The following is a 14370-nucleotide window of genomic DNA, read 5'->3' as shown; positions in this document are numbered from 1 at the left end:
CCACCATTTTCTCCAGTCTTGGGAGACTGAACAATCGCCACCTCATGGAGGAAGATGGCATAACAACCAATTAGGTACCGTCGTATCCCCTTCCGGTACCAATGCCATAAAAATATGAGGTACCGAAGCAGTATTATACGGTACCGAAGATGAAACCACTCACCGACACCGAGTGGGGCCGGCGGGTGGGTTGTGTGAATGCACAGATGGCCACTCGAAGAACATCAGTTACAGGTAAGCAATCTGCTTTTCTTCGTCGTGGCCTCTGTGCATCACACATATGGCGAATAGCAAGCTTACCAGAAACAGTGGTGGGCGGTGTCGCTATTGAAGAACGGCAGAAAGAACAGCCCTCCCAAAGGAACAGTCTCTTCTGGCACGCACGTCAAGGCGATAGAGCTTCGTGAAAGTACAAGGCGTAGCCCAAGTTGCTGCTTTACAGACATCCTGGATCGGGACACCCGCAGCAAACGCGGAGGAAGCCGACACCGCTCTAGTAGAATGGCCCCTTGGAACAACAGGTAAGTCCATCTTTGAAAGTTGGCATGCCAATGAAATGGTTTGAACAATCCATTTCGACCGCCTCTGAGATGAAACAGGTGATCCTTGGTCCCACTAAGAATACTTTACAAAAACTATTGGAACGTTGAAGAGACTCCGTACGCAATCTATAAAAAGCTAAGCATCGTTGAACATCCAAGGTATGCAAGGACCTCTCAATCGGGTTTGACGACAACAGAAAGAAAGCAGGTAGCACAATTTCTTGGTTCAGGTGAAATGGTGTGACAACTTTAGGTAAAAAAGTTGGATCCATCCTCAGGACCACCTTTTCCTTATGGAAGTTTAAGTAAGGTGGATCAATTCAAAGAGCACAAAGCTCACTGGCTCTACGAGCTGAAGTAACAGCAACGAGGAAGGCCGTTTTCCATGAAATGAAATGCGTATCGACAGTGGCTAAGAGCTCAAATGGTGGTTTCGTAAGCACCTGAAGGAAAACTGATAGGCTCCATGTTGGCATAACCGGCCAAACAGACGGATGGAGATTCTGGAGTCCTTTAAGAAATTTCCGAATAAGTGGCTGCAAAAACACTGACAATCCTTGTACTGTACCTCTATAATGTGACACTGCAGCTGCATAAACCTTAATTGAGGAAGGTTTCAGTCCCGAGCGATGCAGGTGGAGCAGAAACTGAAGAATATGCTTAACCGACGCCGTAACCGGGTTAAACGAGCTAGATTCCGCAGAGGACGAAAAGCAGTGCCACTTCGCTGTGTAGGACTTTCGAGCTGACGGCCTTAGTCCAGACTCGAGAATCCTTACAACGTCCGAATTGAGGGAACTCGGTCCCAACAACATTCCCATCGGTACCGAGTCAGTGAAGGGGTCAGACCGGTCATGAGTTGAGGTACTGAGTGATCTAGTAGATCTCTGTCCCAAAACAGTTTCTCAGATCAATGAATCCTCCACGCAGTGAGGTTCAACGACGACAAGTCCGGATGACGGACAGCGCTGTTTTGCTGAGTTAGGAGATCTTGTGTGGTTGGAAGACAAAGGAAATTGCCGTCCGAGATCCAAAGGAGAGTGGAGAACCATGCTTGACAGGGCCACCAAGGTGCTATGGGTATTCCTGTGGCATCATTGTGCATGATCTTCGAGACGACTTTGGTCAATAGAGGAATAGGTGGGAATGCGTAAAACCTGAGATTTGTCCATGGGATCATAAGGGCATCCCCCAACGATCCCAGTCCTATTCCCGCCCTGGAGCAGAATCTTTTGCACACCTTGTTTCTGTGGGTAGCAAATAGGTCTATGTCTGAATGTCCCCACAGTTGGAACAATTGAATGCAGACATGGTGATTCAGTTCCCATTTGTGGGTGATTGACATGTGTCTGCTCAGGGTGTCTGCCTCTTCGTTGTCGGTTCCGGCCAGATGGACCGCCAAAAGGGTTATACCTCTCGGGATACACCAGTCCCAAATGTCCATGGATAGGCGGGCTAGAGTGGTGAACTTTGTTCCACCTTGTTTGTTGATATAGAATACTGCCACTATGCTGTCAGACGTGATTTGTATCACTTGGTGGCAAAGAGCTACTTCGAAGGACCGGAGTGCCTTGAAAATCGCTAGTAGCTCAAGGTAATTTATGTGGCTCAACGATTGTTGGCAGTTCCACATGCCCTGGGATCAAAGCCCCGTGCATACCGCACCCCACCCGACCAATGAAGCATCAGTGAATAGCGTCATTGTCGGGTGAGGGGTGATGAAGGGGGTCCCCACGTTTAAACTGGCCAGAGATATCCACCAAGTCAATGTTCGTAAAACAGCGTGGGGCATATGAAGACAGTGGCGACATTTATCAGTCCTGTGCCCCTCGCCGAGGCAAAGGAGGCACAAGTCATGCGGGTCCGCCAGAGACATTCTGGACCCACATTCCGCACATCTGCGGAAGGCCGCTCGCTGCACCATCGCAGAAACAGAAGAAACAGAATATAGGAAAGAGGGAAAAGCAATATATTTGGGGGGGGGGGGTTGTTTTTGTTTTTGTTTTGGGAACAAAGAAAAAGGGAAAAAGGAGATATAAACTGCAACAAGGGAACAATAACTTGGAATAAGAGCAAAAAGACAAACAGTAAGTAATGAAGAATACTGAGTCGAGCGAGAAACCAACAGGCACGAGGCACAGCGAACGGCGGTCGCAAAAGACTGGAGAAAATGGCAGACACTCCACTCTATATATATGCTACCAAGGCGGAGGAGAGCGGAGTTTCCCACCAAAAACCGTTAGCTTTCAATCTTTCCAGCCTAGGCACTGCACAGGCGCAGCACCCATATGTGTGATACACAGAGGCCATGACGAAGAATATTAAGGTATTTAATCTTAATATCTGAAAGACCTTTTTATTTAATCAATATTTTAATGAGTTTTAATATTGAATTTTATCATCATATTTTAATTGCAGCCAGAGTAGGTCGTTAATTTATGTTATGTTAGGTATTTGTATTTCATTTGTGTAAGCCATTCTGAGGCTCTTGCAAAGGACAGCATACAAATATCTTAAATAAATAAATAATAAAAATAAAAATAAAATAATAAAATAATCATGACAAGGATTCTTGAGAGGCATCTTGCCCATCACCATCGTCAACAGCAAGATGAAAAAAAGTATTCTTAACTCCCATGAACCAAGAGGTTAAGAGGTTCCATAGCAGAGGTTTTAGGAAAACAAATAAATGCAGACATTGCTCCTTAAAAAGAGATATGAAATAATTGCCCCAGGTTTGGTATCCTTAGAAGGATTAACACTGGAAGTCAGGAATCCTCTCTGGTAGACTGTCATGGACTACAAAACAAATCCTGCTTTCCTAAGGCAAGGAGTAGTATGGATCAGGGAGGTATCACCTGGAATTCCTCCCTGCAGAGAATACTCAAAGGGACATGGAATTGGAATCTGATTCAGATGCCAAGGGATTGGGAAAGTGGAGAATTAAGAGCCAAAGATAAGGGAGAAAGAGATAAGAGGTGTTCCTGAATCCACCAAAAAAGCTTTCCTGAAGAGAAACAGCTTGGGGAGGGTGTTCACCTGCCAGATCCAAGGGTGAGGCATTAATTAAGAAGGGAAGAACAATGAAAAAAGATAAGGCATTCTTGGGTGTGCAGAATAAGGAAAGGACTTAAAGACTCTGTTTTGAAAGATCCTTTACTGAAGAGGGGAAGGCATTAGTCAATTTTAATTAGTCTGGAATCAACTTTCAGTCTAGTTGCGGTTGCATCAATGAACCAATTCTATAGAATTCTAACTCAGCCCATTTCCTTTGTAATTGATTTTTGCAAAACACTTTTAATCCATAACATGAAGACAGCTCCTTTGCTTGTTTGCAGTTTTGCATAATAAAAGTTGCTTATGAGAGGTTTCCTTGTTTAACTCTGAAGGGATGAAAAGGTCACCTAGACAGCAGCTCTTACGAGATATACATCTGTTCCACTGACCAGCTCGTGAAAATGATGATGTGCTTTACTAGTTCTTATATCTGGAGTACAGAACATAATAAACTACCTTATATAAGGTCAGAATTTTTTGTCTGATCTAGCTCATGAAATTGCATGGTTGGACTAGCAGCAGTTCTCATAAAGAGAGAAGACTCTTTCATCACCTGGTATCAATTCTTTTAACTAGAGATGGCAGCAACTGGCATCTGTCTCTTCCTCATGCAAGGCATGTGTGCTACCAGTCAGCCAACTGCAAGCAATTCTAAATTTGCCCACCTTTATTCTCTCTTAATCCCCTGTTTAATTTGTCTTCCAGATAGTACATGGTTGTTCATTTCCAACAGTGTCAGAACAGCTTTTCTAAAATTGAGTACCTTTAGTTTTGCTTTCTTTGCATCTTCTTTTACTTGGAATTACTTCTTTAAAGACTGCTTTATTCCAAGGTGTCTTCTACCTGCACAATCACTTATTTCTATTTGCAATTTCTATTGAACATAATGCAGATTGAAAATCATCCCTTTGGACAGCTTTACACACAAGTGAAATCTAGTTGACTTTCATGTTGAAAGCAAAGACATTGAGATTGACCTCAGTGTTCCTATATTATTGAGTTTCCAAGTTTTTATTCTTTCATTTATTCAAAAAGAATAAAAACTTCATCAAATAAATGGCTTACTATATCCTAAATTTAAAACCAGAAGATAATCATAGTGTTGTTTAACTACAATGTGCATAATATCTAATGCATATTACAAACCATAATTCTTATTTCTTGGTTGGAACAGGAATTATTCCTTGGAAAAACCCACTGATTTAAAGTAATACAGACACACCAAAGCCAGCATTTCAAAAAGATTAATGAAAGCCTTCTACAGTATTGAAGGACCACTTTTTCTCACATACTGGACAGAACATCATTTTTACACTTCCATCAATTTAAGGAAGATGACATTCATTTTAACTGATATTTTTTTTCATTTCTTTCCCAAATGAAAGCATCAAAGAGCAAGTCATTATATGGCTATCAATTTTGTACATTTCATTAATAAAATGACTTCTGATATTGCTTTTACAGAAAAAAATAAATCAGTAACTTTCAGTTTTCTCAACAGTACATATATTTTTAAAGATTATATAACAATATATACACTCCCTGAAAATTCTTATTCAGCTGTGAATCATGCTGTAAGACTAAGCCTTTGAGCTTGTTACCTTCTCTCACTAGGCAATTGTGAGACTTAAATGGAGATATTTTAAGGGCTTTTACAGGGACCAAAAGGTAAAGACTACTTTCAAGTGCTAGAAAGTCAAGTATAAAAATCCATCTGTTCCTAAACCTTACTATATGCATCATGCCCCACCATCCTCCCCTCCCCCACACACACACACACACACACACACACACACACACACACAGAGGGAAAGAATCAAAGACACCTCCCATCTTATTATGCTGTTCTATACTGACCTAAGGAAAAAGACATAGTTTTCTTTATCATGACTAGTTTCATATATCTAAGTATCTAAAGATGGCAAGCAGTCGGTGGCAGGGGTGGGCGGGGGAGTCAACACTTGCCATGAGCATAAGATGTTGCTAAATTGCTCTTTATCTCTCCAATAGGAAGGGTTGCATCACTTGTTTAATGTGAAGAGGGAGGAGGCAGAGCATAGGTCTTCATTTGGGAAGAGGCAAAATATAGCTTGGGGTGATTAACAGTGGAAAAGTGCAGGACTGAGATAGGGTTAAGCATTCATGACTTCTTTACACCAGCTTACTCCTGGGACTACTTTTGTACTCCAACAAAACTGGGGGTGATTTCCATACCATTATATCAATCTTTATTTTAGAACATTAGGGTCTCAATATCTACTACCAATTTGTTAACACTTAGTATTTTCCGATGAACTTTTAGATAATGTGTACTCATCACCAGCTGCATAAAAGAGCTCTAGAAGAATAAGGAAACCATTTGATAAAATGTTATTAGTTTTCCAACAGAGATTAAGAGGATGATATGTGGCTGGAAGTGCTCCTCACATTCACTCCACATCCAGATCAGGTATTTACATCTTTCAGAGTTTCCACTAGACAGACTGTATTTTAAGTTCAAGGGTTAAGTGTAGCACAATTGCAAACCAACTGCTTTAGTTGCTCATATATTTTAATAAATTAGCATGAACTTTTGTGAGTTACAGCCCACTTCATCAGATGCTGTAAGTGCAAAAGGAGATTTTTGAATTTGAAAAGGTAAACAGATACATCCAGATAGTTAAGTACACTTAACCTTTGAATTTATATGCAGAAGGTTAACACTGTTAGACTATATTTTAAATATAATTTAAATATGTTAGCCATATTTGTTTATTTGAACAAGACGCATTGCCAACCTAAATTTTGATAACCATACAAGGCCCCCATAAAGACCTGAAGTTACCTTGGAACATTTTATGCCAAAAAGACCTTTCTTTTCTTGAAAACTGAAAATAAGAAGAATATTTTTTCTTTAATATTAGAAACAACCTTCCCATTTTAGTAAACATTTAGATACAATAGGCCATACCTTTGATGCCATTCTCATGAAAAGCTTATTTTGATCCTCTGCTGTTCTCATCTTCTCATTTTTGACCAAATCCTTCAAACTAAGATTATCATCATCTTGAAAATATCGGACTCTTTCCTTATCCACATGAGTAGTAATCTGAAAATGAATGAAAATTCACTTGCTTTGATTGCCAACTAATATCTCCGTCCTGAGATATTTATATAAAGGACAGCCTACAAAGGTTTTTAATAAATAAATAATAAACTAATCTGGAACAAATACTGTGTAAAAATTCAACCAGCCCAAATTAGTACTTGAATTTTATAAAATGTCCTGATTTCAGCAAAAATAACTACAAACTGATATAACCACAATTCATGGAAACTATCTGATTTCTTATCAGGTACTATCAACAAAACAGGCTTCTGCAAATTGCTGTTGAAAAGAACAGGGCTGATTTTTTATATCTGGGAACAAAGCATGGGTGAACATCCTTTTACCAAACAGAGTGCACAAATATAATCTCATCTCTCCAAATGGCAGGAAAATCTGAAATCTTGCTGTTGGGTCAACTGGCATTGACCATCTCTTTCCACAAAGAAAGATAGCCCTTTATTTCATGGCATTCTAAGTAACAGTATAGTAATAGTCTTACATGACATTTCATGTTCAAGGTATGTTTTGTTCAGTATCCACCACCTATGCAGTACATTTATAAAATATATTCTAATAATTTAAATATGACTCATCACTACATGTACCATTTGCTTCTTCCTCCTCCTGCTTGTGGACTCTTGCAGTTCTGGAGTATTAACAGGCCATGCTCTACCAGCCTTATCAGTTCTGATCAGCACCACTTCATGGTCTACCTGGAAACCTGGTGTCTGCATTTAAGGTAAAGAAACATAGTAAACCTGATTAAAGGGGAGCTCAGTTTGTATACAATGGCAAGCAAAACAGAGAGAGCATTTATTCTGGTAAGGGGAGGTCCCTGAGCTTGGTTTTTCAGTTTGCACTCCATGGTCTCCAGGAACCCAACCTTGTATCATCATCAGGCTTACATTATGAAATGTCAAATAATGGAGAAATATTTCAAATATACAGGGGCATAAATATGCTAAAAATAAGATAAAATAAAACAAAATAAAGAGGATAAAGCTACAAGCTTCTCACTCAGTAATTAGAAAGCAGTAGCTTATTGTATGTTAATTGACTAAATTCGCTCTAATAAGTGGAATGTCATCAAAATTGGATGCATTAAAACAGATTTTGTCAAGTTTGATAAATGACGATATAAATCTCTATCCAAGTCACTCTGAGACAAATAAACAATGTCTAATTCACAGCTGCTCTACCAATAATGACAGCATATCCTTGAAAGCTCTGAGAGAGGAAGAAAGTACCCTGAATATGAAAGCATTAGGGCTCTAAGGGCTTAATTATATTCTCCAGGAAAAACTACACAGAAATAGTTAAGAGGTGGAAGCTTCCCCCGATCTACACATTTCCCTTCTTGCTACATTTTTATCAGCAAATAACCTTATTCCTCCTTTAGTCAGAAGTTTAAGCATAGATTTTACCTTAGAAAACTTTTTACATCTTTTTCTATATTATACTTTCCCTTCAGCTTGCAAGTTCTAAGCAATCCTTTGGAGAATTTCAAGCTATTGGACAACCACATTAAGTACTTCAAACAATAATTTAGCATACTGTTAAGGCCAAAAGACATCACCATCCCCACCATTAACAATAACAAAAATATGTTATCATTTGTTCTTACATTCCATTTATTACCCACCTTTTGTCCTCTTCCAAAGAACTCAAGGTGGCTTACAAGAGTCTCCTCCATATTTTCCTCCCAACAACCATGTGAGGTAGATTAGTCTGAGAGTCACTGAGTGAGTCTCATGACTGAGTGGGAACCAGAACTCAGATCTCCCAAGCCCCAACCTAGCACTCTAACCAATATGGAACACAGTAACAATAACAACAACAACATGAAATAAGAAGAAATAAATGTTAAGTCAATAGTATACATGTTTCCATCTGAGGAAACTATGTTATCTTTACAGGAGTTGCTTATACACATGTAGTATAACTACCGGGAACAGTGGAAAAATGTGATGCAATGAAATGTGGGCCAAATGTGAACTCATGCACTCTGGATGTTCTCTGCTGGTGCAAATAAACCCCCAAGCATTCTGAACATATGTGCCATATAACTCTGTTAGACTTTTGCTCTGTGAAGACTCACTTTAAGTCCTACACATGCTTACTGAGACATAAATTCCACTGTGTTTAATGCAGCTTTGGTTAGTATGCATAAGATTGCAGCCTAAGGATCATAGCTGTGCACTGGGAAACCCTGGTTTGAATCTCATGGTTGCTGTGATCTCCTGGATGGCCTTTCACATGCTACTCTCAGCTACCTTTATTTATTTATTTATTTATTTTTCAATGTATATCCTGCCTTTTTCCTACAAAGGGCTCAAGGCAGCTTACATCATTCTCCTCCTCCATCTTATCCCCCAACAACAACCCTGTGAGGTAGGTTGGGCTGAGAGTGTGTGACTGGCCCAAAGTCACCCAGTTGGCTCCATGGCTGAGCGGGGACTAGAACCCAAATCGTCTGAGTCCCAGTACCACGCTCTTAACCACTACACCACACTGGCTCTTTCAGCTGCAATATCAGGATAATACTAACTCATCCGACAGCGTTGTTGTAAGAATTATTTGCCCACCATATACAAAGTGGACTGATCAAATCAAAGGTATTTAGACAATATTAAAATGTAGGTTTAAACTATTGTTTTAAATCAAATTGCCTATTTTGTAATTCACATAATTCCTGAACAATCATGCATATTACAAGGTTAACACAATAATGAAAACATTTGGCTTCCTGCTAAATAGAAGTTTTATAAAACCTTAGACCATAACACCAAACCACAGATCACACTGCCCATGCAAACTGCGGAACTCTACCTCTTTAGATCCATAGTGCACAAGTGGCACCGCTTGGTAAGGCCCACAAAGCCAATGGCACTGCCAACCCTGCAGCCCAAGTAACTCTCCCCGCAGTTCCTCCTCCAGGCCCTGCCTCCATTTCCCAGCAGGGCAAATCTCTCACCTCTGCTCAGTATTTTTTTATTTATAATTTTTATGTGATATACAGAAAATAAAACTAAAACATACATTTACACAGCAATGAACAGAATATTACTTGAGAGTATTACTAATAATGTACATGCATACATATATGCACACTTATAAACAGACATATATTAAAAGTTCCCATTTTTCATCACTAATACAGGTTTAGGTAGGTTGCCCAAATGTCCAAATGGGCGTACTGATGAGTTAGAACTTCCTGATGAACAATGAAAATGCTGCCTCTCTCAGGGCTTTGCAAATGAAAGCTCACATCTCTGATCTCATACCCACCAGAGATTGATTGATTGATCGTGCATGTATTTATAGGCCGCCTATAACTGCCAAGGCCTTCTAGTAAGGCGATCACAATTCTTCCTACTAGAAAAAGGGAGGCAGAGCCTGGGGAGAACTGCTGAATGATTTAGACTTGCTCACTTCTGAGGTATGTCCTGCTTGCTCTTGAGTAGATATGCAGAGGCTTGGAACTTGGGATGCTGTTAGAAAGTGTTGCTGAGCTATTTAGTTACGCTTACTTATGAGCAGAAAATGCTGTCCCAACCTGCTAGTGGCAGCAAATTACCCACATGTACAGATTAACTTGCATGTATGCCTACATGCACAAACTCTAGCAGACACTGATACATAGTCTCACATCCAAATGTTGGCCATAGGAATGTGTATGTTGTTTTAATAAAACAAAGACCTGACCTTTCCAGTAATAGAGCTCAGCAGTACTCCTTCTGAGAAGGATGAATGATCCAACTTCAAATCTATTTTAATACAACTTTACAGCATCCTATTTCAGCTGAGATTCAAGAAAAATGCCTAAGGAATGGAAGTGATAGCAAACACTTGTGCCTTGGAAGGGATTAAATCTCTGCCAGCAGGCAAATCTTTAAGTATCAAACAGGTTCTGTACAGACTGGGTGTTGCTTAAGTATATCAACTGCTCAGAGCTAGCCTACAAATATAAAACCTAGTTCTCAGATCTACACACAAATCTATATGCAAGATTACAACATTTTAGAAAAATTGTTCCTTTTAAAGACACATAAACCAAGGAAAACAATTCTATTATTTTGAGTAAAAGCTGGTCCTCTTGCTCAGAAACACTATAAATATTTTTCATTTAAGTCATTGCAAGATACTGTTCAGTAGAGATAGCTTGTTAACACAGGTATAGAATGACCCTTTAAAAAGTCAGAAGGCAAGCAACTAAGCAACTGTAAAGAATGTCAAGTGCAACAGGGTTTATATGGCAATAATACAACAGTGAATAAAGTGCCCAACATACATACTGGGTTGGTTTATATGCAAGGATTGCACATCATGATTTCTAAATTGCTTGCCAGCCACACTGATGTGCATTCCCTTTCCCTGTCCAATTTCTTCCTTCTGAGTTTTAACTAGTGGGTTAAAAGCTCTGGTTATTCTACATCCAGGTTTGAATTTCACTATAGTTTGCAATGGTATCCACGTAACACTCCAGAGCAAAGGATGCAGGGCAATGTAACATAGGAGAGAAAAGTTGTTCCACCCTCATCTTTCATTGCCAGTTCCCAATCTGAAAAACCATATTTTTCAGGGATCCATCATTATATCTGAACTTACCCAAGCTATATCAATTGTAACATACAATTCAAATATTTTTAAGAATAATTTAAGTAAAGACTTCAGTTCAAATCAAGTAACTTCTGATCTACCACTCCTGTTGCAGCCACCAGATTGATTGATTGATTATTTATTTATTTATTTATTTATTTATTTAAAACAGTCTATTTAATTTGTGTTACCTACAACAATGAAAACATATGCAAACAGAGTATTTGATTACCTAAACAGCTGGTTATTCAAGAGCTGTGTATATCCCAGTCAACTGCATTATTGAGATTGTATGGTTGTTCCTTTCACCAATTAATGCACTGTAATCCAGGAAGACCAAAACTGGTATCTCAAAGGATGGCATGTGAAGCAACATGCAATCTTAGGGAGTTATTTGTGCAGCCTCAAGAGAAGTAGACTGTTCCATAATTTAACAGCAGAAAATGAAAAGGCCCCACAATGCACACAATTTAATTTGAAAAGCAGTCAAGTTGACTCTGAGCAGCAGAGCAAAGGGAGTTGACAGAAGACTGATAACTTGAGGTCACCAACTATTAAACTGGAACTGCTCCTCAATATTTAATAGCTAAAGTATATTATAAAAAATTGCAAGAGCCCCTATATCACAGGGATGGGGGGATATATGAGCACTCAGAAATAAATTCACTTTTTTAAAAAAGCTAAGTTAATGAGCAGATGCATATTGCATGAGCTCAATATGATGCAAGGATAACTTCAGTTCTTTACCAAGACCTAAACAAAATTAATCCAAGCAAGGTATCATGAAGCCATTATAAAAGATAATATCAACATTTAGATAAAGAAACTAATGTTGACACTCACAATAGTGAGTCATCCAAAAGAAAACATATAATTTTCATTCATAGATTTCTTTCTTTGCTATTTTATGTAATTTCTATACCACTCTCTGAGCAGCTAACATATTTAAAAACAATATAAAATATACCAATTAAAACATATTCAAACTTCTTTAAAATGTTGGCAATACAAAATTTAAAACCAAATTAAAAAACAAAAAAAACAAACATTATATGTTAAAAAGACCCAGTTATACCCTATCTAACAACCAGCAGGTCCCAGTAACGAATTATATGCCTTGCAATAGAGGATGTCCTTTTCCTGGTGCCAAAAAGATAGTAAAATTGGCACCAGGCAGGCCTCAGTGGGGAGCTCATTCCGTAACCAATAACAGTTGCCACTAATCAATCCTCCCTTGGAGATGGCACTTGATCAATGTGTCCAGGTAGACAGAGGTCAGGAGAGGCATTCCATCAGGTATCATAGTCCTAAGCTGTATGATTTAGCTATATCATTCCCTTAAGACCAAACTAATAGCTGTGTCAGTCAGGAAGCAAAACTGGACTGCCTTGAAAAAGGTGCTAGTTTGTGCAGAGGGTTAACTGTGCTAAAGTGTATTTTATTTGTAAATTTAAAAGAAAAATGCGAAAAAAAAGTTTAAACCTGCAAAGCAACTCAGCAAAGATGCTGAGTCCTGCAAACTACAAGGCATGGCGGGTGTGGGGGGCAGTACCATCCTTGTTTAATTTCTCCCTCCCTTCTGAAAGGGCTGTCTTTCAGGCTAACTGGATATCTGAACTGGAACACTCCTGCTAAGACCGTTTCATGACTGTAATGTAGGAAACAGCAGGCATGAGGACCTAACATTAAAGGCCAACAAAGTCTGGAGACTATCATGGTAATGTCTGCAAATCCAAACAGGATCTTAGTACTAGCCTTAGAACATTGGTTGACACTGCGACTATGGCACTCTGCTACCACAGGTGAGAAGAATGAAGACTTGGTGCCCTCCAGATAAGTTTGACTACGGCTCCGATCATTTCCAGACAGTATTGGCAATGATGGGACTTGTGGGCCAAAAGATCAGTGGAACATCAAGTTAGTGAAGGCTGATCTAAGATGCCTGACCAAAAGAGACCTCTACTCTGAAAGGGACAGCATCCTATTTCAGAATGGCCTGGTTTGCACAATTTATGCAGTAAAATCAAGCCACTGTAGTTTGTTTAAGCCATGGTGATCATATAAACTGGGACACTGACAAGGTTTGCATGACTACTGCAGCCCACCATAGCTTATTTAAACTATGATATGTTCTGGCATGCTCCCACCACTTTTTTTCAACATAGGGATGATGGACAGGTGCCATGGTTTGTTTGTCGTGCAAAGTCTTGCCAGGTTTGCACAGACACAGTGCTCAATCACCACAGCTTGAATATTCAAATTGTCCACAAGGATGTACCACAGCGACAATCTCTTATGTAACCAGTGGGCTGTGGCAATTGTGCAAACCAGGCAACAGCTTTTAAAATATATCCAACCTAGTACCATTTAGCAAGTATGAATAATCTCTAGGCAGGGAAGGTATTCAAAAAGTTAATTGTTCCTTAGGTCACATTCTATTTCTAATGCTTTCCACCCCACCCTGGCTTGCAAAACACTGCCTTACAAAATTCACAAAGATAATTAAAAATAGAACTATCATCAATCTAGCCAGCAGATAGGAACAGAAAAGGAATTTGCTAGTAATTGCCCAAAAGAAGACATACAATCAAAATACCGAAGATATGGCATGGCCCAAGACATAAACCAGCTAGTCAAGCAATAGTAACACAAAAACTAACCGAACCAAGAGCCCTTATCTGAATGATACAGGGAAATGAGACTGGTTCAGAGAGAATCCTAGTGTCTTCAGCTTTCAGACTGCCATCAGACAAACATATTTAACTCTCAAATATTACATACTGTACAGATAATTAAAAGATCATCTACACACACCCAGATGCAGTGGCAGAAAGCCAAGTATCTTCACAAGGAATACAGCTTAATTACTCATCATAAATAGCATAATTGCTTGCATCAAGATATTTTCCTTGCATTCTGGAGAAAACTGACTAATAAACTTTAAAACACCAATTACACAATGAATACGTTTGCACAACATGACAAGCCACTATGGGTAGCAAAGCAAGCCCCAGTGGATCACTGTGTTGTGTTAATTTAGGTTGCTTTATTTTTCAGCAACAAGCCACCCTGACAACCCATGGC

The 14370-nt window shown here is 39.3% G+C and overlaps 1 protein-coding gene across 1 annotated transcript in view; it reads right to left on the bottom strand.

Moving 5' to 3' along the window:
- The window catches only part of CWF19L2 (CWF19 like cell cycle control factor 2), a 79805-nt gene that overhangs the window by 24868 nt on the left and 40567 nt on the right, over positions 1–14370 (bottom strand). Inside the window, exons 11-12 of the mRNA XM_044441824.1 lie at positions 7293–7415; positions 6550–6687 (exon numbers count right to left, since the gene is read on the bottom strand). Of these exons, the coding sequence (XP_044297759.1) occupies positions 6550–6687; positions 7293–7415 (261 nt within the window). The remainder of the gene's footprint in view (positions 1–6549; positions 6688–7292; positions 7416–14370) is intronic.

The sequence above is a fragment of the Varanus komodoensis genome, unplaced genomic scaffold (genome assembly GCF_004798865.1).
Source record: "Varanus komodoensis strain SLA01 unplaced genomic scaffold, ASM479886v1 scaffold4, whole genome shotgun sequence".
Taxonomy (NCBI): Eukaryota; Metazoa; Chordata; class Lepidosauria; order Squamata; family Varanidae; genus Varanus; species Varanus komodoensis.
Note: the sequence above shows the minus strand (reverse complement) of the source record. Positions and strands in the feature narration are given on the sequence as shown.